Below are 25,583 nucleotides of genomic sequence, written 5' to 3'. Positions count from 1 at the left end.
TCCTCCTTCTACTTCCTCCTCCTCCTACTTCCTCCTCCTTCTACTTCCTCCTCCTTCTACTTCCTCCTCCTTCTACTTCCTCCTCCTTCTACTTCCTCCTCCTTCTACTTCCTTCTTCTTCTACTTCCTTCTTCTACTTCCTTCTTCTACTTCCTCCTTCTTCTACTTCCTCCTCCTTCTTCTTTCTTTTTCTTATTATATACTCCACATATCCAAAACATTGCTGGAACTTATAAATATTTTTTATTATCACACTGGCTGATTCCCACCAAGGCAGGGTGGCCCGAAAAAGAAAAACTTTCACCATCATTCACTCCATCACTGTCTTGCCAGAAGGGTGCTTTACACTACAGTTTTTAAACTGCAACATTAACACCCCTCCTTCAGAGTGCAGGCACTGTACTTCCCATCTCCAGGACTCAAGTCCGGCCTGCCGGTTTCCCTGAATCCCTTCATAAATGTTACTTTGCTCACACCCCAACAGCACGTCAAGTATTAAAAACCATTTGTCTCCATTCACTCCTATCAAACACGCTCACGCATGCCTGCTGGAAGTCCAAGCCCCTCGCACACAAAACCTCCTTTACCCCCTCCCTCCAACCTTTCCTAGGCCGACCCCTACCCCGCCTTCCTTCCACTACAGACTGATACACTCTTGAAGTCATTCTGTTTCGCTCCATTCCCTCTACATGTCCGAACCACCTCAACAACCCTTCCTCAGCCCTCTGGACAACAGTTTTGGTAATCCCGCACCTCCTCCTAACTTCCAAACTACGAATTCTCTGCATTATATTCACACCACACATTGCCCTCAGACATGACATCTCCACTGCCTCCAGCCTTCTCCTCGCTGCAACATTCATCACCTGTGCTTCACACCCATATAAGAGCGTTGGTAAAACTATACTCTCATACATTCCCCTCTTTGCCTCCAAGGACAAAGTTCTTTGTCTCCACAGACTCCTAAGTGCACCACTCACTCTTTTTCCCTCATCAATTCTATGATTCACCTCATCTTTCATAGACCCATCCGCTGACACGTCCACTCCCAAATATCTGAATACGTTCACCTCCTCCATACTCTCTCCCTCCAATCTTATAAATACTTTGTATATATTCCTAGACAATAGTAAATGGCCAAGGCAGGTGTAAATGTCCAGCTGTCACTGTGTTTGTGACAATCAGAGTACAATTTCAGTACCTAATATTAGTGTCAGAACAAAGATTGGTTATGAAATGACAAGAACTACTATAAATTGTAATTATCAGAACATAAAAATTATAAAAAATATTTTAAAAACGAGAAAAAAGGTACATCAGCAATACTTCTAATTGCCAACTTTGCAGCCTCATATCTCGGTAAGTATTGATCCTAATTTTTTCATTTTAATCCTATAACACTTAGAAAAATCCTAGGTAGTAGGTTGGTAAACAGCAACCGCCCAGGGAGGTACTACCGTCCTGCCAAGTGAGAGTACAACGAAAACCTGTAATTGTTTTACATGATGGTAGGATTGCTGGCGTCTTTTGTCTGTCTCATAAACATGCAAGATTTCAGGTATGTCTTGCTACTTCTACTTACACTTAGGTCACACTACACATACATGTACAAGCATATATATACATGCCCCTCTGGGTATTCTTCTATTTTCTTTCTAGTTCTTGTTCTTGTTTATTTCCTCTTATCTCCATGGGGAAGTGGAACAGAATTCTTCCTCCGTAAGCCATGCGTGTTGTAAGAGGTGACTAAAATGCCGGGAGCAAGGGGCTAATAACCCCTTCTCCCATATAAATTACTAAATTTAAGAGAGAAACTTTCATTTTTCTTTTTGGGCCACCCTGCCTTGGTGGGATACAGCCGGTGTGTTGAAAGAAAGAAAGAACACTTAGAAAAATGTTCTCTATTTCTATGAATTTTTTTTTTTTTTTTTTTCAAAATATTTGGGGCACTGGGCGAGAGAAGTATATATACTATATACGTTTGGGCCATTTACAGGTTAATATCTAGATGGAGTGCATCCTTAATGACTGTGAGAGTGCAGCCATAAAGACCTACATTAATATACAGTACTAAACTACAGTAATGTACCCATTTCTAGTATACACAATTAACATTAAGTAGCATTACATTACATTAAGTATGTACAGTAGCATTATCTCATATACATGTACAAAGTACAATGTATACTGTGGCAGTCTACTTGTAATATGCATTTGTTAAATATGAAGGGTTCACTTAACTTATACTTACCTGTAGTTTATATTTGCTGTAAGATCATCTCAAGAAAACTGTATCCAACATGAGGGACAAATACATTATTTAAGTTATATAAACAAACCTGACTGACAGAGCGCGTGCGGTTATGATGCGAGGGAGAGTGTGTGGACGATGATGATGAAGAGTTGAGCGAAGAGATAGAGCACATGGACGACTTCCGAGACCCTAGTGAAGATGGTGATGATGGCGGAGTCTGCCAGGACCACTGAGTCTCGCCAGCCTTTATGTCCAATAGCACCTGCAACAAGCTTATGCAACTAAAACAGATGAACAACAATTTGATTTGCCTGGTCTAAAACATATTAGAACTGATTAGTTATTCGAAAGCCATTAACAAAACTGATCACACTTCATATTACTGAGATACTGTTTAGTATATTGTACTTGTTGCACCCTTACTTTCAAAAGAGGTACTTTGTACCACCTGCTAAGTCTCTTGCTCCTGTAGGGAGTAATTTCTGTTTAGATTTGAAACCAATAACTCCAGTATTTACCAGGTATAAATTATGATGCATCTTTCTCCCCTGCATTCCATTCCAGGGAGTACAGCCTAAGGGAGTTTAGGTGTTCCCCAAAAATTAAATGTTTGAATTTATACAGGCAATGAAAGTTGTGTGTAGATTCTCCAGATATGATTTATACTGGGCTGCTAGTGTGAAGCAATTTCCAGTCTAAAGAGTATGAAAAGCATATGAAGTAAGTCAAAGTTATTTGTATATTATTCCATCCACACACATGGATGGAACAATACACAAACAACCCACACTTAGGAGACTGAAATTTATGACGACATTTTGATCTTTTTCCTTTCTGGATGAATTTTATTCCCAAATACTTGGTGTTGCTATGGGCTTTCCTCTGTCCCCTGTTCTTGCTAACTTTTATATGGGATATTTCAAAACTGTTCTACTTCTTGCTACTGGGGTGCGCCCTTCTCCCTGGCTTTGTTATGTACATGATGTCTTAGCTTTTTGGACACAACTCAGACTCTTCTATCAAGTTTAAAGCTGCATGGGAATCTAACTCGGTTTCCTTTTCTGTCACTCAGTGATAGGCTTTTCTTTTTTCTGCTTATTGCAAGCCAATGCACAGTGGCATGTACATTCACTACTTTTTTTTACCATGACAAAAATTTCCAATTTTTGCAGCTTGTTCTCTTGCTTTGGATACCTTTCCAATTTCATAAACTCTGCTCACTCAATAGACTTTCCTCTCTCCTAAACTCTCCTCGTACGTGAAATCTCCTGTTCTTTGCCTTCCCTATACTTCCAGTCTCCTAAATCTTAACAACACCTCTGTCCTTTAGATATCAAACTTACTTGTCACCAAACTAATACCCTTTGTAGTAATCTAGTTCATACCTCTTCTGCCACTGATGTTTCCAGTGTCTACTCAGTTTCCTGCTACTCATCCTCTCCATTACTTTGACGAAACTGGCCAGTCACTTTCTGACAGATTTAAAGAGCACAAAAGAAGTGAGAACACTAATAATGATCTTTTCTGTCATGTTAGAGATCACAGTCATCCTATTAACTGTCTACCCATCTTCTAGCCTTCACAGATGCAGTCTTGTTGAAGCATCCATTATACCTAACATTCCTAACATGAACCTTAGTCCTGCTTTTGTCTCTATAGATACCCTCTTTTCTCAGTGATGTCAAATGCCCTAACTTCCGAAAACTCACGACTGGATCTGACCTTTGTCTCCTCTCCGTACCTCTTAACCTTGCCTAAATTTTCATTGCCTCTCCTGTCTTCTGCCTATGTAGGTTCTGTGCTATGTAAGTTTGGTCCCACAGGATTTTGCCTTACCCCCATGGGCCAGTAGCTCTCCTGCAGTGCTCCTCTGTTCTCTTGTCCTTATAAACTACCCCCACTATTACTGCTACTACTATCTCTTCATTAATACAGTGGACCCCCGATTATTGGCCGGTTTGGTTATTGGCCAACTCGGTTATCAGAGGGTTTCTCGGTGCCCAGTTATCAACCGTTTGCTTGGTTATCGGCGGTTTGGGACACGTCCATCCACCAGCTGGGGTAGCTTGCACTTCAGTTTGGTTTTGTCTCTCAGTGGCTGAGGAAGCTTCTGCTCATACATCCAAACATTTCACTTGTTTACCATTGTTTCTAGTGGTTTTTCTTGCAGTGCAACTGTGAAATAAGTAACCATGGCTCCAAAGAAAGTTCCTAGTAAAGTTCCTGTGGTAAAGAAATTGAGAAACACCATGGAATTTAAGCATGAAGTGATTGAAAAGTTTCAGAGTGGTATGAAGGTGATGGAACTTGCCAGGATGTACAGCAAGAATAATCAACAATTACATCCATCCTGGCAAAGAAAGAACAAATCAAAGATGCTAATGTTGCAAAAGAAGTAGCTTTTCTAACTAAACAAAGGACACTGATAATGGAAAAGATGGAAAAGTTATTATTATTGTGGATTAAGGAAAAAGAATTAGTGGGAGACAGTGTAGTGGAGTCTACTATTTGTGAGAAGGCAAAGCAGTTGCATGAGGATCTTGCAAAGAAAATGCCTGGAACAAGTGCTGCAGTTTGTGAATTTAGGGCCAGCAAAGGATGGTTTGATAGATTTAAGAAGTGTAGTGGCATACACAAAGTTGTAAGGAATGGTAAGGCTGCAAGTTCTGAGAAATGTGCATTGAACAGCATGTTCACGAATTCCAGGGCTATGTTAAGGCTGAAGGATTCGACCCCCAACAAGTTTTCAATTGTGACGAAACAGGCCTGTTTCGGAAGAAAATGCCAAAAAGGACCTACATTACCCAGGAGGAAAAGGCACTGCCAGGACACAAGCCTATGAAAAACAGACTGACTCTGCACATCCTCCAGACTTGGAAGACTAAGTATTTAGGGACTTCAATTTTATAAAAGTTAAGTTCTTGCCTCCTAACACCACACCTCTCCTCCAGCCCATAGACCAGCAGGTCATTTCTAACTTCAAAAAACTCTACACAAAAGCAGTGTTTCAAAAGTGCTTTGAAGTGACCTCGGACACTCGGTTGACCCTAAGACAGTTCTGGAGGAATCACTTCACTATCCTCCATTGCATAAGCCTTATAGGTAAGGCTTGGGAGGGAGTGACTTCTAGGACTTTGAACTCTGCTTGGAGAAAACTGTGGTCAGATTGTGTCCAAGAGAGGGATTTTGAAGGGTTTGAGACTCGCCGTGACCCTGACCCTGCCGACCCTGTGGACTCTATTGTGTCTTTGGGGAAGTCCCTGGGGTTGGAGGTGAGTGGTGAGGATGTGGAAGAGTTGGTGGAGGACCACAGGGAGGAGCTTACCACTGAAGAGCTGCAAGAGCTTTAACTTGAACAGCAAGACTGCAGCTGAGGAACTTGCTTCAGAGGAGGAGGAAGAGGGAGTGAAGGAGGTGCCTTCTTCAGAGATTAAAGAGGTGTGTGCAATGTGGACTAGGGTGCAAGCTTTTGTAGAGAAACACCACCCTGACAAAGCTGAAACAAGCCATATCTGCAACATGTTTAGTGACAAAACCCTGTCCCACTTCAGGTAAATCTTAAAGAGACGCCAGAAACAGAGCACTCTGGACCATTATTTTGTGAGACAGGGGTCCAGTGACTCTCAAGCTGGTTCTAGTGGCATTAAAAGACAGAGAAGGGAAGTAACCCCAGAGAAGGCATTACTACCTAAAGTCTTCATGGAGGGGGATTTCCCTTCCAAATACTAACTCCTCCCTCTTTCCTCCTCCCTATCTTCCAGAAGCCAGCATTAGCCTTCAATAAAGGTATGTAATACTTACATAATTGTAAAAAAAATTATTTTTTATTTGTGAATATTTTTGCTGGGGATGAATTAATTTTATTTTCAATAATTCTTATGGGAAATATTAATTCGGTTACCTGCCACTTCGGTTATCAGCCGACCTTCAGGAACGGGTTGCGGCAGATAACCGAGGGTCCACTGTACTACACTCTGCCATTATTTTTCCTGGTTTTCCACTACTACTTGTACCTTTTAATTTCTACCTCTAACACTGCTGCACTTCTACTTGTACCTTTTAATTTCTACCTCTAACACTGCTGCACTTCTACTTGTACCTTTTAATTTCTACCTCTAACACTGCTGCACTTCTACTTGTACCTTTTAATTTCTACCTCTAACACTGCTGCACTTCTACTTGTACCTTTTAATTTCTACCTCTAACACTGCTGCACTTCTACTTGTACCTTTTAATTTCTACCTCTAACACTGCTGCACTACTACTTTTACCTTTTAATTTCTACCTCTAACACTGCTGCACTACTACTTTTACCTTTTAATTTCTACCTCTAACACTGCTGCACTTCTACTTTTACCTTTTAATTTCTACCTCTAACACTGCTGCACTACTACTTTTCATCTTCATCTTCTACTTCTACTAATATTGTACTAATACCAGTATTAATATTAATACAACTATTACTGTACTTTTTTTTCAACAAACTGGCCATAAAAAGAAAAACTAAAGTTGTTGTTCTTTCAACGAACCGGCCGTATCCCACCGAGGCAGGGCGACCCACCGAGGCAGGTCAAATGGGTGAGTGCAAGTGTTAACCACCAGGTGGTATTCATATAATTAGTTGACAGGGTGTATCAGGGAGATAAGATGTTTTCTGATGGTAGTTTTGAAGGTGATGAATGTGTCTGCAGTTCTAGAGTTTTCAGGTAGGGTGTTCCAGATTTTAGGGCCTTTGACATACATTGAATTTTTGTAAAGGTTTAGTCGGACACGGGGAATGTCATAGAGATGTTTGTGTCTGGTGTTATGCCTGTGGATCCTGTCACAACTATCAAGAAAGCATTTTAGGTCAAGGTTAATATTGGAACTTAAAGTCCTGTAGATGTAGATTGCACAGTAGTAAGTGTGGATGTACTGAACAGGGAGTAAGTTTAGATCTATGAAGAGTGGGGGGGGGTGTTGCCAGGGATGGGATTTAGTGATTATTCTTACTGTGGCTTTTTGTTGGGTTATTATTGGCTTTAGTTGTGTTGCTGCAGTTGAACCCCAAGCACAGATAGCATAGGTGAGGTATGGATACATAAGTGAATGGTGTAGTGTGAGAAGGGCAGTTTGCGGCACGTAGTATCGTATCTTGGAGAGGATCCCAACCGTTTTGGATACTTTTTTGGTTATGTGTTGGATATGGGTGCTGAAATTCAGGTTGTTGTCAAGGTATAGGCCTAGGAATTTGCCCTCATTATGTCTGGCAATTAGAATGTTGTCGATCTTAATGTTAATTTGCGCATCTCCTGCTCTGCTACCAAACATAATGTAGTAGGTTTTGTCAGTGTTAAGCATAAGTTTATTGGCTGTCATCCAAGTCGATATTTTGATCAGCTCCTCGTTAACAATGGTGTTGAGGGTGGCAAGATTAGGGTGAGAGATGACACAAGTCATGTCGTCAGCAAAGAGAATGGGGTTCAGGTGTTGAGATATGTTTGGAAGATCACTGATGTATATGAGGAAGAGCAGGGGACCAAGGACACTTCCCTGTGGAACTCCAGTATCAAGTGGCCTTGTTGTTGATGCTGTGTCTTTAATGGTGACATACTGATACCTATTAGTAAGGTAAGATTTGAAATATGCAAGCGCATGGCCTCTTATACCATAATAGTCCAAGTCAGAATGAAACATTTCGGTCACCTAAGTGCGAGTTATTTATGTAAAGAGTACAGGTGCTTTGATTCTAAGGTTCTTGTTTTAAAGTGTATCACTTGCTTTGCAGTTGTGGTAACACTGTTGTGCTCTTTGAATATAAATAAGATTTGCTGACATTTTTTTCATAAGTTTTAAATTTATTGAGTGGTTTGAGTGTGTTTTATACTCTGCTGCAGTTTTATTTATTTTCTCCATAGTGGAGGAAGCAACATTTACCTTTGTTAGTAAGTAAGTTTATTCATGTATACACAAATACAGTTACACAGATTATCATACATAGCAGCATATGTGTAGAGAACCTAAGATAACCCAAAAAGTCAGACATAGTGACTTATTTCCATTGCGGTCCTTTAGCAACATCATCAAACTGTATTATTCTTTGTCAAGTCTGAACATTTCCTATCACTGGTTTATGTGATTAATACAAATTCTGGAATGGCCTGCAAAGAATGATTTGTGTCTGAATGTCAGGCACGGTCATGAGAGAATTGAGACAAATACTGTGAATTGTGAAAGTTTTCACTGCAAAGGCTTCTGATTTTAGTCTACTGACCATTACTCTGTATATTTCAACAAACATTAAAACAGAGCAGAACTCTGACACTCACAATCACAGTTACCATGGCGAGTCATCTCTCAATGTTATATAATTTTTTGTATTAACCCTTTGACTGTTTCGGTCGTATATACGTATACGTCTTACGAGCCGCCATGTTTGACGTATTTATACGCATAAATTCTAGAAGCTTCAAATCAAGCGGGAGAAAGCTGGTAGGCCTACATAAGAGAGAATGGGTCTGACTGGTGGGTGTGCACCCTGTGAAAAAATCGGGGACTTAGTGGTGCATTGTGGGAATGCCATCTTGGTAGTCCATTTTCACCATGCCTCGCAGTAAGAAGTACCTCACTCCTCAGCAGATTGGAGGTCTTTTGTTCCCAAGTGATAGCTCTAACAGTGATGGAAATGCCAGTGAAAGTGAATTTCATGGTTTTGGAGTGGGTGTGGCCGAAAGCAGCGCCCAGGATAACGTAATTAGTGACGAAAATCCAGACAACCCACAACCATCCATATCTGGTGCTGGGCAGTCTCATTCAAGTTCATCTGTACCAGGACGAAAGAGGAAACTATTTGCCCGTGTACAAGACTCAGATGTGAGCAGTGATAGTGATAGTGAGTTCAAAGCTATTGAAAGCAGTTCTAGTTGCGACAGTGAGGATGAATACATTGAAACCTCAAATTTCAAACGTATCGCTTATCGAATTCTTCGAAATTCGACCAAATTTTTCAAACCAACTTTGTCCTTATTATCGAACTCGCCCCTATTTTCGAACTGCTGGGTACCGGACCTGTCCGCCAGCCCGCTCTGTCCGCGTCCCCACGCAGGTGCCGTGAGCCAGTCTGGCTTTGTTGATGCTTGAGTGAACAATAACCTGCGGTCTCATTCAAACATTTTACGATTAATTCATTGTTCAGTGCTTGTGGAACTGTGAAATAAGCTACCATGGGCCCAACGAAACTTGCTAGTGGTACCCCTGTGGTAAAGAAAGTGAGAAACACCATAGATGTGAAGAAGGAAATAATACAGAAGTTGGAATGATGTCCAAATGTTTGTGGAGAAGTACCACCCTGAGCAAGCTGAAACAAGCCATCTTTGCAACAGGTTCAGTGACAGAACCATGTCTCATTTTAGCAAAATTTTAAAGAGGTGCCAGAAACAAAGGACTGTGGACAGTTATTTTGTGAGACAGGGGTCCAGTGACTCTCAAGCTGGTCCTAGTGGCATTAAAAGACAGAAGGTAAGTAACCCCAGAGAGGGCTTTGATACCCAAAGTCCTTATGGAGGGGGATTCCCCTTCCTCTCTCCTCCTCCCTATCTTCCAGATGCCATCACTAATCTTCAATAAAGGTAAGTAAAAATGTTATTTTATATGTTTATTTAACCCTTTGACTGTTTAGGTCATATATATACGTCTTACGAGCCATCGTTATTGACGTATATATACTCAAATTCTAGCGACCTCAAATCAAGCAGTAGAAAGCTGGTAGGCCCACATGTGAGAGAATGGGTCTGTGTGGTCAATGTGCACCATATAAATAAAATTCTGCAGCACGCAGTGCATAATGAGAAAAAAAAACTGACCGTTTTTTTTATTAAAATGCCGACTTTGTGATCTGTTTTTGTATAGTATTTATGGTTGTATTCTCGTTTTCTTAGTCTCATTTGATAGAATGGAAAACATATTATAGAAATAGAAATGATTTTGATTGGTTTTACTATGAAAAGAACCTTGAAATGGAGCTCAAAGTAGGGAAAATGTTTGATTTTTGCCTATGTTCGAAAGTAAACAAATGATGCCATTTGCCAATAAATGTCCAACTAGCCATTCTAATATGCAGTCATGAATGGGCTGACATTATTTATACAATTATTACAATATTGCAGTAGTCTGCATAACAGTAAATCTATTTTTTGTTTGAATAAAAATTCAAAATAGAAAGCAAGAGTAGTATCAGAGGGGCCTGGAGACATGACTGATGAACAAAGAAAATGTTATTTTTGAACCAGGAATGTCTGCATTGTTCATTCTGGACCCTATTTTGAAATTGTCATATTTTTTAATTTTTGTGAAATTGGCCAAACTGCAAATTTGTGACTACGTTATTGGGTAATTGAAATCAGTAAATGGGCAGTTTCTTGTACTCAATCAATAGAAAAATGGAGTTCTAAAGAAATAGCTATGAGTTTGGTTGACTGGAGCAATGGAATTAGCCGAAAATAGGGCTCAAAGTGGGTGAAATCGCCGATTCGTAAATATCGCCGAGGTTGCTAACTTTGCGAGAGCATAATTCCATCAGTTTTCCATAAAATTTCGTTCTTTTGGTGTCATTACAATCAGGAAAAAATTCTCTATCATTCCATAAGAAAAAATAATTTATTTTTTTCGGAAATTTTGTGACACCAGGAGACACCTCAAGATTTGGTGTTGCAACAGTAAAGGGGTTAAATTTATTAATAATTGTACACTATATTTGTTGTGTGTGTGTAAAACTATAATGTAATACTATCTATAAAATGTATTTTTTTGTGAATATTTTTGGGTTTATGGAACAGATTAATTGTATTTCCATTATTTCTTACGGGAAATATTGCTTCGGCTTTCAAACTTTTCGAATTTAGAACTAGCTCCTGGAATGGATTAAGTTCAAAATTTGAGGTTCCACTGTATTCTCCAGTGAAGCAGCAGTACATACGATGTAGCATGCATTCTGGTAGTGTGTCATATGTTGTTCCAAGGGGAAGGAGTATATCTTGGAGTACATCCCGTGGCCCTACACCATGAACTGATAGTGAAGATGACGATATTGTTACAATGGGTATGAATGATGTGAGTGAGGCAGCAGATGGTGGTGGTGATAGTGGTGGTGGCATGAGTCATGTGGCACCAGCAGTGGGCCACGCTACTACCGACGCTCCTAATTCAGCACAACCACAACCAGCCTCAACCAACCCCACACTCCCACAACATCCACAATCACCTTTTAATATCCAGAACCCCCCAGCAGACCGCATCTGGAATTGGCAGCAAGGTGACACACAAAGTGGAATACAGCCATCCTGTACACTTGGGAGCAATGCTACTGAACTGGAATGCTTTCAGTTATTCTTCAATGAACCCCTGATGGACATTTTTGTCAGGGAAAGCAATACATACTTTGAGTACACCATAGCAAACAATTCTTTCACCAAGATCATGCCTACACCAGTGGAAGGACACAACTGTGGCAGAGATGTATCTGTTCTTTGCCACAAAAATGCTTACCACATGTGTATAAGCACAGTATCAACACATACTGGTCGACAGACTGCCTGATTTCAACCCCAGCTTTCGGTGACATTATACCAGTGAACAGATTTGTGCTACTGTTACGTATGCTACACTTTTCAGACAAAACAAGGCCTGACAGAAATGACAGGTTATATAAGATCAGAAATGTGTTTATGTACCTGAAACAAAAGTGCTGTATGTATTTTTATCCCTTCAGGAAGCTTGTTATTGATGACTCTTTGATTTTGTTCAAAGGCAGACTATCATTCAAGCAGTATATACCAAGCAAGAGGAAACTCTTTGGTATAAAGTTATTTGTACTGTGTGATTGCAAAAGTGGTCTGGTTTTGGATATAATTGTGTACACTGGCAGTAAAACATTGCAAGATACCAGGAAGTTACTGGGTATCTCTGGTGATGTGATTAGAACAATGATGGAACCATATCTTGGTAAGGGGCATATTTTATATACTGACAAATGGTACACAAGCCCTTTACCCAGTGATTTCTTGCGAGTGAACATGACAGATGTGTGTGGCACAGTGCGTGGAAACCGTAAACACATGCCCAGGTTAGACGCTGACACTCGTAGAGGTGATGCTCAGGTGTTTGCTGCCAATGACATCATGGCATATCGGTGGCATGACAAACGTGATGTCACACTGCTGACATCAGTTCACCGACACGAAATGGTAGACAGTAGCAAGCAGAATAGAGAGACCAATGAACCCATTGTAAAACCTGCAGCTGTGATGGCTTACAACATCAATATACAGTTAATGGACAAATGTGACATGCAGATTGGGTTTGCTGATTGTGTTTGCAAGAGTTATGAGTGGTACATAAAACTCTTTTTCCATCTTCTTGACATTTCCATGCTGAATGCTTATAATATGTATAAGCTGAAGACCAACAACAAACCCAAATATGGTGAATTTTGTTTGTCAGTTATCAGACAAATAATATTCAAGTACCAAGGAACAACACTTGCAATAGACCAGCGCCCACGAAAATATCAACACATGCCCTCTTGTCTGAGGCCTGGTGATCACTACACCTGTACCACTGCCTGCTACTGCTTTCAAGAAAAATGCTCAGAAGAGGTGTTATGTCTGTGCACATACCACAAAATGCCCACAAAAATGCAGACACTCGTTTTATGTGTGAGGAATGTAAAACACCATTGTGCATATACCCATGTTTCATAGAATTCCACAAGCTGCAGCAGTTCTAGGAAAGTGTCCAGTGATTGTACATATGTATATATATTATAGAACAATCATAATAAACAATTTTTTATATTGTTTGTGTAAACAGGTTTTGTAAACAATATGATGATACTAGCGTTTCTGCTATAATTTTGTTACATTCAACGAATGTATATATGAACACTGCACCATACTTTGGTCTCACAGGCCACATAAGTTATATGAAAAAATAAAATGTTTTTTCACTAAGAAACCTTCAAATACAAGTAAACCAAAGTTTACCAGGTAAGCAGCAGTCGCCGCTGTTGCCATATGCGGCTCATTTTCTGCCAACTTCACGCCTCCATATCTCGGTAAGTACTGATGGCAAAAATTTTATTTTGGATTAAAACAATCAGAAAAATAATCTTAACATTTTCATAAGAAAAAATATATATTTTTTTTTTTCAAATATTTTTCGACGCCAGGAGACACTTCAGGGTTAGGGGTTTCGACAGTCAAGGGGTTAATGGTAAACAATACTGATAAGTAGATGAGTATGACATGTCTTACCCACCTGTTGCACATATTCATGTTCATGTGCTAGTTTACATTGGTTGTCACACATCATATGATGTGCCATATACATGTACCAGGTTTTAACTGATTGCTATGGGTAACATTCTAAGATTGGTAGTACAGTACAAATATATTGTACAGGGCAAGGCTTTGATATAAGCTATGATGATACAGTATAACCTATCATAGCTTGTACACTGAAGTGTAAACAAGTCAATAAGAAAAGTTATGTATAGGCTGTAGTACATTTTTAGCTAGTATTTAGTACTGTTGTATAAAATTCTTTATTAAAAATAAAAATCTTGATGTAATAACACTATAATAGAGAAAGCAATCACAAAAATGCAATATCCTGCATGCAACAAATAAAACAACAATGTTGCTAAGAAACAGTAATACAGCATCTCTAACATGACAAATTAATAAAAAAACTAATTGTAACTCGAACAAAAATCCAGAACACACACATTCAGCCAAGCTTAAAAAGTATAGCAAGCATAAAGTGGGCTTAACGTACCTGTTCGCTGGCGGGTGGGAGGACGTGGGGGTCAGCAGTGTGCTTCTCCAGCTGGGTCATGACCTCGTGCAGGTGACCCAGCTCACTCACCAGCCCCACCTCCTCATCCTGCACACAAAAAATTACCATCAGTACTACAAATACAGTGAAACCCCGAGTTTTGAACGTATCGACCGCTTTTTTCGAACCAATTTTGCCCCGACTATCAAATGCACCCCATCTTTCGAACCGCCAGGTACCGGACCTGTCCGCCTGCCCTCTCTGGGCGCGTCCCCATGCAGGCGTCGTGAGCCAGTCTGGCTTTGTTGATGCTTGAGTGAACACTGTGAAATAAGCTACCATGGGACCAAAGAAACTTGCTAGTGGTACCCCTGTGGTAAAGAAACTGATAAACACCATAGACGTGAAGAAGGAAATACAAAAATACAAGAGTGGTGTTCAACTTGTTGACCTTGCCAGGTTGTACAGGAAAAAGTCAACCATCGCTTCTATCCTGGCAAAGAAAGAACAAATCAAGGAAGCTGATGTTGTGAAAGGTGTTAATATGGTAACCAAAAATAGACTACAGACAGTTGATCATGTTGAGAAGTTGTTGCTGGTGATAGTATTTCTGAGACAATTCTTTGTGAAAAAGCAAGGCAGTTGTATGCCAATCTTGTCAAGAAAACTCCTGGTACCAGTGCTGATAGTGAATTTAAGGCCAGCAGAGGCTGGTTTGACAGATTTTAGAAGCGTACTGGCATAAACAATGTTGTAAGGCATGATGAGGCAGCCAGTTCAGACAAACTGGCTGCTGAAAAATTTGTGCATGAATTTAACCCTTTCAGGGTCCAAGGCCCAAATCTGGAGTCACGCACCAGTGTCCAAGAATTTAAAAAAAAAAAATTTGTTATTTTTTCTTATGAAATCGTAGAAAATCTTTTTGTGAAGGTAATAAAACAAAAAGTACGAAATTTGGTGGAAAATTGACGAAATTATGCTCTCGCGAATTTTGATGTGTCAGCGATATTTACGAATCGGCGATTTTGCCGACTTTGACTCCCATTTTAGGCCAATTACATTATTCCAATCAACCAAATTCTTAGCTATTTCACTAGTATTACTTCTATTCTATCGATTGAGCACAAGAAATCGCCAAGTCAACTGTTTCAACTACAAAATAAAGTGATCGGAAATTGTTAATTTGGCCAATTTTACACAAAGTTCAAAATATTCCAATTTCAAAATAGGGTCCAGAATGAACAATGTAGGCATTCCTGGCACTAAACTAACATTTCCTCTGTTCATTAGTTATGTTTTGAGGCTTTACAAATAAATTCCATTTTGGTTTTTTATTCACATAATGAATTTTTATTCACACCAAAAAATAGAAGATTTACTGTTATGCAATACTGTAATAATTGTATAAATATCATCACCACATTTGTGAATGTATATTAGACCCACCAGCTGACGTGTATTAGACTTGTGAGGTCGTTTGTTTACTCTTGAATATCGGCAAAAATTTAACATTTCCGCTACTTTGAGCTCAGTTTCAAGCCATTTCCAATGCTAAAACCAATCAAAATCATCTCTATTTCTGTAATATGTCTTCCATTCTATCAAATGAGACCAAGAAATCGCAAATACAACTATAAAAAACATACGAAAAAACACTGCAAAATTGCTGTTTTAATCAAAAAATCATGATTTCATTTTTTTTCTCTCATTATACACAGTGTGCTGCAGGATCTGTTTTATGTGCTGCACACATACCACATAGATGTATTCTCTCATATCTAGGCCCAAATGTACCACTCACAGTTTATCAGAGTGAGCTGAGCTCATGGCGTAGATCTACGGTTTCGACCCTGAACGTAAAGCCGTAGATCTACGGGACGGACCCTGAAAGGGTTAAGGGGCACATAGACAGTTAAAAATTCCAACCCCAACAAGTGTTCGATTGTCATGAAACAAGCCTGTTTTGGAAGAAAATGCCAAAGAGGACCTACATTACTCAGGAGGAAAAGGCATTCCCAGGACGCAAGCCTATGAAAGACAGGTTAACTCTTTTGTTCTGTGCTAACTCAAGCGGGGATTTTAAAGTGAAGCTTTGACTGGTGCATCACTCAGAAAATCCCAGTGTGTTTAAGAAAAACAATATCATTAAGGACAAGTTATGTATCTTGTGGAAAGCAAATAAGGTATGGGTCACCAGGCAAATTTTCAAAGAGTGGGTCCATGAAGTGTTTGGCCCCAGTGTGAAAAAATACCTCCTAGAAAATGATCTGCCACTCAAGTGCCTCCTATTACTGGACAATGTTCCTGCACATCCTCCAAACTTGGTAGACCTACTGTCTAGGGACTACAATTTCATCACAGTGAAGTTCTTGCCAACTAACACCACTCGTCTCATCCAGCCCATGGGCCAGCAGATCATTTCTAACTTCAAAAAACTCTACACAAAAGCAGTGTGAAAAGTGCTTTGAAGTGACCTCAAACATTAGGCTGACCCTAAGAGAGTTCTGGAGGAATTACTTCAGTATCTACACCTGCATAAGGCTTGGGAGGGAGTGACTTCCAGGACTTTGAACTCTACTTGGAGACAATTGTGGCCAGATTGTGTCCAAAAAGAGGGATTTTTGAAGGGTTTGAGGCTGACCCTGACCCTGCCGACCCTCTGCCTGTTGTGGAGGATATTGTGGCATTGGGCAAGTCCATGGGGTTGGAGGTGAGTGAGAGGGATGTGGAAGAGTTGGAGGAGGACCACAGGGAAGAGCTAACCACTGAAGAGCTGGAAGAGCTTCATCTGGAACAGTATCTGACCACAGCTCAGGAACTTGCTTCAGAGGAGGAGGAAGATGGAGTGAAGGAAGTGCGTTCTTCAGTGATTAAGGACATGTGTGCAAAGTGGAATGAGTTGCAAACTTTTGTTGAAAAGTATCACCCTGACCAAGCTGAAACGAGCCATATCTGCAACATGTTCAGTGATAAAACCTTGTCCCACTTCAGGGAAATCTTAAAGAGGTGCCAGAAACAGAGGACTGTGGACAGTTATTTTGTGCAACAGGGGTCCAGTGACTCTCAAGCTGGTCCTAGTGGCATTAAAGACAAAGAAGGGAAGTAACCCCCAGAAAAGGACTTGTTACCTAAAGTCTTCATGGAAGGGGATTCCCCTTCTAAACAATAAGTGCTCCCTCATTCCTCCTCCCTATTTTTCAGATGCCATCAACAATCTTCAATAAAGGTAAGTAAAAAGGTTATTTTATATCTTTATTTAAATTTTTATTAATGTACATTGGCCCCTCAGCTAACGATGGCATCAGCTAACGTTAAAGCCAGCTAACGATACATTTTAATGCAAAAATTTTGCCTCGGCTAATGCTAAAAAAAACTCACCCAACGCGATTCGTTCGAGACACGTCCACGTGTGGCCTGAGCGCGCCTCAGTTGTCCCATGGGTGCCAGTGTTTACAAGCCAGCCAGTGCGGTCACATCCACACATACAATCAGAACATTTCATATTATCACAGCATTTTTAGTGATTGTCCCTGCAAAATAAGTCACCATGGGCCCCAAGAAAGCTTCTAGTGCCAACCCTGTGATAAAAAGGGTGAGAATTAGTATGGAAATTAAGAAAGATTTTGAAGGGTTTGGGGCTAACCCTGAGATGCCTATGCCAGTTGTGGAATCCATTGTGCCTACTTCAAAGATTAAGGAAATGTGTGCAAAGTGGGTTGAACTACAAACCTTTATGGATGAAAATCACCCTAACACAGCTATTGCAAGCCATGCTGGTGACTATTACAATGACAATGTTGTGGCCCATTTTAGGCAAATCTTAAAGGAACGGGAGGTACAGACCTCTATACACAGATTTGTTGTGCGACAGAGGTCCAGTGACTCTCAAGCTGGTCCTAGCGGCATTAAAAGAAGAAGGGAAGTAACTCCAGAAAAGGACTTGATACCTCAAGTCCTAATGGAAGGGGATTCCCCTTCTAAACATTAACAACTTCCACACTCTCCACTCCTCCCATCCCATCAATCATCACCAGATCTTCAATAAAGGTAAGTGTCAGTTTGCGTGTATTAAAATAAATATTTCATGTGGTAATTTTTTTTTTTCATACTTTGGGGTGTCTTGCACGGATTAATTTGATTTCCATTATTTCTTATGGGGAAAATTAATTCAGCTAACGATGAGCTTTCAGGAACGAATTAATATCGTTATCTTAGGGTCCACTGTACTACTAATTGTATCATTAAGAGAGTGGTGAAGCAATGTAGAAAGAGAGCAAATGAGAGAGTGGGTGAGATGTTATCAACAAATTTTGTTGAAAATAAGAAAAAGTTTTGGAGTGAGATTAACAAGTTAAAAAAACCTAGAGAACAAATGGATTTGTCAATTAAAAATAGGAGAGGAGAGTTATTAAATGGAGAGTTAGAGGTATTGGGAAGATGGAGGGAATATTTCGAGGAATTGTTAAATGTTGATGAAGATAGGGAAGCTGTGATTTCGTGTATAGGGCAAGGAGGAATAACATCTTGTAGGAGTGAGGAAGAGCCAGTTGTGAGTGTGGGGGAAGTAGGTAAAATGAAAGGGGGTAAGGCAGCCGGGATTGATGGGATAAAGATAGAAATGTTAAAAGCAGGTGGGGATATAGTTTTGGAGTGGTTGGTGCAATTATTTAATAAATGTATGGAAGAGGGTAAGGTACCTAGGAATTGGCAGAGAGCATGCATAGTTCCTTTGTATAAAGGCAAAGGGGATAAAAGAGAGTGCAAAAATTATAGGGGGATAAGTCTGTTGAGTATACCTGGTAAAGTGTATGGTAGAGTTATAATTGAAAGAATTAAGAGTAAGACGGAGAATAGGATAGCAGATGAACAAGGAGGCTTTAGGAAAGGTAGGGGGTGTGTGGACCAGGTGTTTACAGTGAAACATATAAGTGAACAGTATTTAGATAAGGCTAAAGAGGTCTTTGTGGCATTTATGGATTTGGAAAAGGCGTATGACAGGGTGGATAGGGGGGCAATGTGGCAGATGTTGCAAGTGTATGGTGTAGGAGGTAGGTTACTGAAAGCAGTGAAGAGTTTTTATGAGGATAGTGAGGCTCAAGTTAGAGTATGTAGGAAAGAGGGAAATTTTTTCCCAGTAAAAGTAGGCCTTAGACAAGGATGTGTGATGTCACCGTGGTTGTTTAATATATTTATAGATGGGGTTGTAAGAGAAGTAAATGCGAGGGTCTTGGCAAGAGGCGTGGAGTTAAAAGATGAAGAATCACACACAAAGTGGGAGTTGTCACAGCTGCTCTTTGCTGATGACACTATGCTCTTGGGAGATTCTGAAGAGAAGTTGCAGAGATTGGTGGATGAATTTGGTAGGGTGTGCAAAAGAAGAAAATTAAAGGTGAATACAGGAAAGAGTAAGGTTATGAGGATAACAAAAAGATTAGGTGATGAAAGATTGGATATCAGATTGGAGGGAGAGAGTATGGAGGAGGTGAACGTATTCAGATATTTGGGAGTGGACGTGTCAGCGGATGGGTCTATGAAAGATGAGGTGAATCATAGAATTGATGAGGGAAAAAGAGTGAGTGGTGCACTTAGGAGTCTGTGGAGACAAAGAACTTTGTTCTTGGAGGCAAAGAGGGGAATGTATGAGAGTATAGTTTTACCAACGCTCTTATATGGGTGTGAAGCGTGGGTGATGAATGTTGCAGCGAGGAGAAGGCTGGAGGCAGTGGAGATGTCATGTCTGAGGGCAATGTGTGGTGTGAATATAATGCAGAGAATTCGTAGTTTGGAAGTTAGGAGGAGGTGGGGGATTACCAAAACTGCTGTCCAGAGGGCTGAGGAAGGGTTGTTGAGGTGGTTCGGACATGTAGAGAGAATGGAGCGAAACAGAATGACTTCAAGAGTGTATCAGTCTGTAGTGGAAGGAAGGCGGGGTAGGGGTCGGCCTAGGAAAGGTTGGAGGGAGGGGGTAAAGGAGGTTTTGTGTGCGAGGGGCTTGGACTTCCAGCAGGCATGCGTGAGCGTGTTTGATAGGAGTGAATGGAGACAAATGGTTTTTAATACTTGACGTGCTGTTGGAGTGTGAGCAAAGTAACATTTATGAAGGGATTCAGGGAAACCGGCAGGCTGGACTTGAGTCCTGGAGATGGGAAGTACAGTGCCTGCACTCTGAAGGAGGGGTGTCAATGTTGCAGTTTAAAAACTGTAGTGTAAAGCACCCTTCTGGCAAGACAGTGATGGAGTGAATGATGGTGAAAGTTTTTCTTTTTCGGGCCACCCTGCCTTGGTGGGAATCGGCCAGTGTGATAATAAAAAAAAAATAAATAAAAATGTTTGTTGTGTGTATGTGAAACTATTATGTAATCTCTATTAAATAAATAAATCTTTCTTTCTTTCAACACACCGGCCGTATCCCACCGAGGCGGGGTGGCCCAAAAGGAAAAACGAAAGTTTCTCCATTTGCATTTAGTAATATATACAGGAGAAGAGGTTACTAGCCCCTTGCTCCCGGCATTTTAGTCGCCTCTTACAACACGCATGGCTTATGGAGGAAGAATTCTGTTCCACTTCCCCATGGAGGAAATAAATAAATATATATAAATAAATATATATAAATAAATAAAAATATATAAATAAATAAATATATATAAATTTTTTTTTTTTTTTTTTTTTTTTATTATCACACTGGCCGATTCCCACCAAGGCAGGGTGGCCCAAAAAAGAAAAACTTTCACCATCATTCACTCCATCACTGTCTTGCAAGAAGGGTGCTTTACACTACAGTTTTTAAACTGCAACATTAACACCCCTCCTTCAGAGTGCAGGCACTGTACTTCCCATCTCCAGGACTCAAGTCCGGCCTGCCGGTTTCCCTGAATCCCTTCATAAATGTTACTTTGCTCACACTCCAACAGCACGTCAAGTATTAAAAACCATTTGCCTCCATTCACTCCTATCAAACACGCTCACACATGCCTGCTGGAAGTCCAAGCCCCTCGCACACAAAACCTCCTTTACCCCCTCCCTCCAACCCTTCCTAGGCCGACCCCTACCCCGCCTTCCTTCCACTACAGACTGATACACTCTTGGAGTTATTCTGTTTCGCTCCATTCTCTCTACATGTCCGAACCACCTCAACAACCCTTCCTCAGCCCTCTGGACAACAGTTTTGGTAATCCCGCACCTCCTCCTAACTTCCAAACTACGAATTCTCTGCATTATATTCACACCACACATTGCCCTCAGACATGACATCTCCACTGCCTCCAGCCTTCTCCTCGCTGCAACATTCATCACCCATGCTTCACACCCATATAAGAGCGTTGGTAAAACTATACTCTCATACATTCCCCTCTTTGCCTCCAAGGACAAAGTTCTCTGTCTCATCAGACTCCTAAGTGCACCACTCACTCTTTTTCCCTCATCAATTCTATGATTCACCTCATCTTTCATAGACCCATCCGCTGACACGTCCACTCCCAAATATCTGAATACGTTCACCTCCTCCATACTCTCTCCTTCCAATCTGATATTCAATCTTTCATCACCTAATCTTTTTGTTATCCTCATAACCTTACTCTTTCCTGTATTCACCTTTAATTTTTCTTCTTTTGCACACCCTACCAAATTCATCCACCAATCTCTGCAGCTTCTCTTCAGAATCTCCCAAGAGCACAGTGTCATCAGCAAAGAGCAGCTGTGACAACTCCCACCCTGTGTGTGATTCTTTATCTTTTAACTCCACGCCTCTTGCCAAGACCCTCGCATTTACTTCTCTTACAACCCCATCTATAAATATATTAAACAACCACGGTGACATCACACATCCTTGTCTAAGGCCTACTTTTACTGGGAAAAAATTTCCCTCTTTTCTACATACTCTAACTTGAGCCTCACTATCCTCGTAAAAACTCTTCACTGCTTTCAGTAACCTACCTCCTACACCATACACTTGCAACATCTGCCACATTGCCCCCCTATCCACCCTGTCATACGCCTTTTCCAAATCCATAAATGCCACAAAGACCTCTTTAGCCTTATCTAAATACTGTTCACTTATATGTTTCACTGTAAACACCTGGTCCACACACCCCCTACCTTTCCTAAAGCCTCCTTGTTCATCTGCTATCCTATTCTCCGTCTTACTCTTAATTCTTTCAATTATAACTCTACCATACACTTTACCAGGTACACTCAACAGACTTATCCCCCTATAATTTTTGCACTCTCTTTTATCCCCTTTGCCTTTATACAAAGGAACTATGCATGCTCTCTGCCAATCCCTAGGTACCTTACCCTCTTCCATACATTTATTAAATAATTGCACCAACCACTCCAAAACTATATCCCCACCTGCTTTTAACATTTCTATCTTTATCCCATCAATCCCGGCTGCCTTACCCCCTTTCATTTTACCTACTGCCTCACGAACTTCCCCCACACTCACAACTGGCTCTTCCTCACTCCTACAAGATGTTATTCCTCCTTGCCCTATACACGAAATCACAGCTTCCCTATCTTCATCAACATTTAACAATTCCTCAAAATATTCCCTCCATCTTCCCAATACCTCTAACTCTCCATTTAATAACTCTCCTCTCCTATTTTTAACTGACAAATCCATTTGTTCTCTAGGCTTCCTTAACTTGTTAATCTCACTCCAAAACTTTTTCTTATTTTCAACAAAATTTGTTGATAACAGCTCACCCACTCTCTCATTTGCTCTCTTTTTACATTGCTTCACCACTCTCTTAACCTCTCTCTTTTTCTCCATATACTCTTCCCTCCTTGCATCACTTCTACTTTGTAAAAACTTCTCATATGCTAACTTTTTCTCCCTTACTACTCTCTTTACATCATCATTCCACCAATCGCTCCTCTTCCCTCCTGCACCCACTTTCCTGTAACCACAAACTTCTGCTGAACACTCTAACACTACATTTTTAAACCTACCCCATTCCTCTTCGACCCCATTGCCTATGCTCTCATTAGCCCATCTATCCTCCAATAGCTGTTTATATCTTACCCTAACTGCCTCCTCTTTTAGTTTATAAACCTTCACCTCTCTCTTCCCTGATGCTTCTATTCTCCTTGTATTTATATATATAAATATATATAAATAAATATATATATAAATAAATAAATATATATAAATAAATAATATAATAAATATATATAAATAAATACTTTTTTTTTTTTTTTTTTTTTAACAAACTGGCCGTATCCCACCAAGGCAGGGTACCTGGAGTTTACCTGGAGAGAGTTCCGGGGGTCAACGCCCCCGCGGCCCGGTCTGTGACCAGGCCTCCTGGTGGATCAGAGCCTGATCAACCAGGCTGTTGCTGCTGGCTGCACGCAAACCAACGTACGAGCCACAGCCCGGCTGATCAGGAACTGACTTTAGGTGCTTGTCCAGTGCCAGCTTGAAGACTGCCAGGGGTCTGTTGGTAATCCCCCTTATGTGTGCTGGGAGGCAGTTGAACAGTCTCGGGCCCCTGACACTTATTGTATGGTCTCTTAACGTGCTAGTGACACCCCTGCTTTTCATTGGGGGGATGGTGCATCGTCTGCCAAGTCTTTTGCTTTCGTAGCGAGTGATTTTCGTGTGCAAGTTCGGTACTAGTTCCTCTAGGATTTTCCAGGTGTATATAATCATGTATCTCTCCCTCCTGCGTTCCAGGGAATACAGGTTTAGGAACCTCAAGCGCTCCCAATAATTGAGGTGTTTTATCTCCGTTATGCGCGCCGTGAAAGTTCTCTGTATATTTTCTAGGTCGGCAATTTCACCTGCCTTGAAAGGTGCTGTTAGTGTGCAGCAATATTACAGCCTAGATAGAACAAGTGACCTGAAGAGTGTCATCATGGGCTTGGCCTCCCTAGTTTTGAAGGTTCTCATTATCCATCCTGTCATTTTTCTAGCAGATGCGATTGATACAATGTTATGGTCCTTGAAGGTGAGATCCTCCGACATGATCACTCCCAGGTCTTTGACGTTGGTGTTTCGCTCTATTTTGTGGCCCCCCCCCCAAAAAAACTAAAGTTTCTGTTTTTAAATTTAGTAATTTATACAGGAGAAGGGGTTACTAGCCCCTTGACCTGGCATTTTAGTCACCTCTTACAACACGCATAGCTTACGGAGGAAGAATTCTGTTCCACTTCCCCATGGAGAAAATAAATAAATATATAAATAAATAAATATATATATAAATAAATATATATATATAAATAAATATAAAAGTCAACTAAAATGCCGGGAACAATGGGCTAGTAACCCCTTTTCCTGTAAAGATTACTAAAAAGAATAAGAAGAAAATTGTCAAAGTGGGAAGTCTGAATGTGCGTGGATGTTGTGCAGATATGAAAGAGATGATTGTGGATGTTATGAATGAGAAGCTGGATGTCCTGGCTTTAAGTGAAACAAAGCTGAAGGGGGTGGGAGAGTTTCAGTGGAGAGGAATAAATGGGATTAGGTCAGGGGTTTCAAATAGAGTTAGAGCTAAAGAAGGAGCAGCAATAATGTTGAAGGATAAGTTATGGCAGGAAAAGAGGGACTATAAATGTATTAATTCAAGGATTATGTGGAGTAAAATAAAGATTGGATGTGAAAAGTGGGTTATAATAAGCGTGTATGCACCTGGAGAAGAGAGAAGTGTAGAGGAGAGACAGAGATTTGGGGAAATGTTGAGTGAATGCATGGGGAGTTTTGAATCAAGTGTGAGAGTAATGGTGGTTGGGGATTTCAATGCTAAAGTGGGTAAAAATGTTATAGAGGGAGTAGTAGGTAAATTTGGGGTGCCAGGGGTAAATGTAAATGGGGAGCCTTTAATTGAGCTATGTGTAGAAAGAGATTTGGTAATAAGTAATACATATTTTATGAAAAAGAGGATAAATAAACATACAAGGTATGATGTAGCACGTAATGAAAGTAGTTTATTAGATTATGTATTGGTGGATAAAAGGTTGATGAGTAGGCTCCAGGATGTACATGTTTATAGAGGGGCAACTGATATATCGGATCATTATTTAGTTGTAGCTACAGTTAGAGTAAGAGGTAGATGGGAAAAGAGGAAGGTGGCAACAACAAGTAAGAGGGAGGTGAAAGTGTATAAACTGAGGGAGGAGGAAGTTCGGGTGAGATATAAGCGACTATTGGCAGAAAGGTGGGCTAGTGCAAAGATGAGTAGTGGGGGGGTTGAATAGGGTTGGAATAGTTTTAAAAATGCAGTATTAGAATGTGGGACAGAAGTTTGTGGTTATAGGAGGGTGGGGGCAGGAGGAAAGAGGAGTGATTGGTGGAATGATGAAGTAAAGGGTGTGATAAAAGAGAAAAAGGTAGCTTATGAGAGGTTTTTACAAAGCAGAAGTGTTATAAGAATATGGAGAGTAAAAGAAAGGTAAAGAGAGTGGTGAGAGAGTGCAAAAGGAGAGCAGATGATAGAGTGGGAGAGGCACTGTCAAGAAATTTTAATGAAAATAAGAAAAAATTTTGGAGTGAGTTAAACAAGTTAAGAAAGCCTAGGGA

General features: G+C 40.5%; 1 protein-coding gene across 3 annotated transcripts in view; it reads right to left on the bottom strand.

Annotated features, from left to right (window-relative positions):
* Nucleotides 1-25,583, bottom strand: part of mim (missing-in-metastasis) — an 867,287-nt gene that overhangs the window by 154,177 nt on the left and 687,527 nt on the right. For all 3 annotated transcript variants that reach the window (XM_053781651.2, XM_053781657.2, XM_053781665.2), the window contains exons 8-9: nucleotides 14,066-14,173; nucleotides 2,340-2,516 (exon numbers count right to left, since the gene is read on the bottom strand). In XM_053781651.2, coding sequence (XP_053637626.1) covers nucleotides 2,340-2,516; nucleotides 14,066-14,173 — 285 coding nt within the window. The remainder of the gene's footprint in view (nucleotides 1-2,339; nucleotides 2,517-14,065; nucleotides 14,174-25,583) is intronic.

This window comes from Cherax quadricarinatus, chromosome 6, assembly GCF_038502225.1.
Source record: "Cherax quadricarinatus isolate ZL_2023a chromosome 6, ASM3850222v1, whole genome shotgun sequence".
Classification (NCBI taxonomy): Eukaryota; Metazoa; Arthropoda; class Malacostraca; order Decapoda; family Parastacidae; genus Cherax; species Cherax quadricarinatus.
The sequence above is the reverse complement of the archived record's forward strand: the minus strand, read 5'-3'. Positions and strand labels throughout refer to the sequence as shown.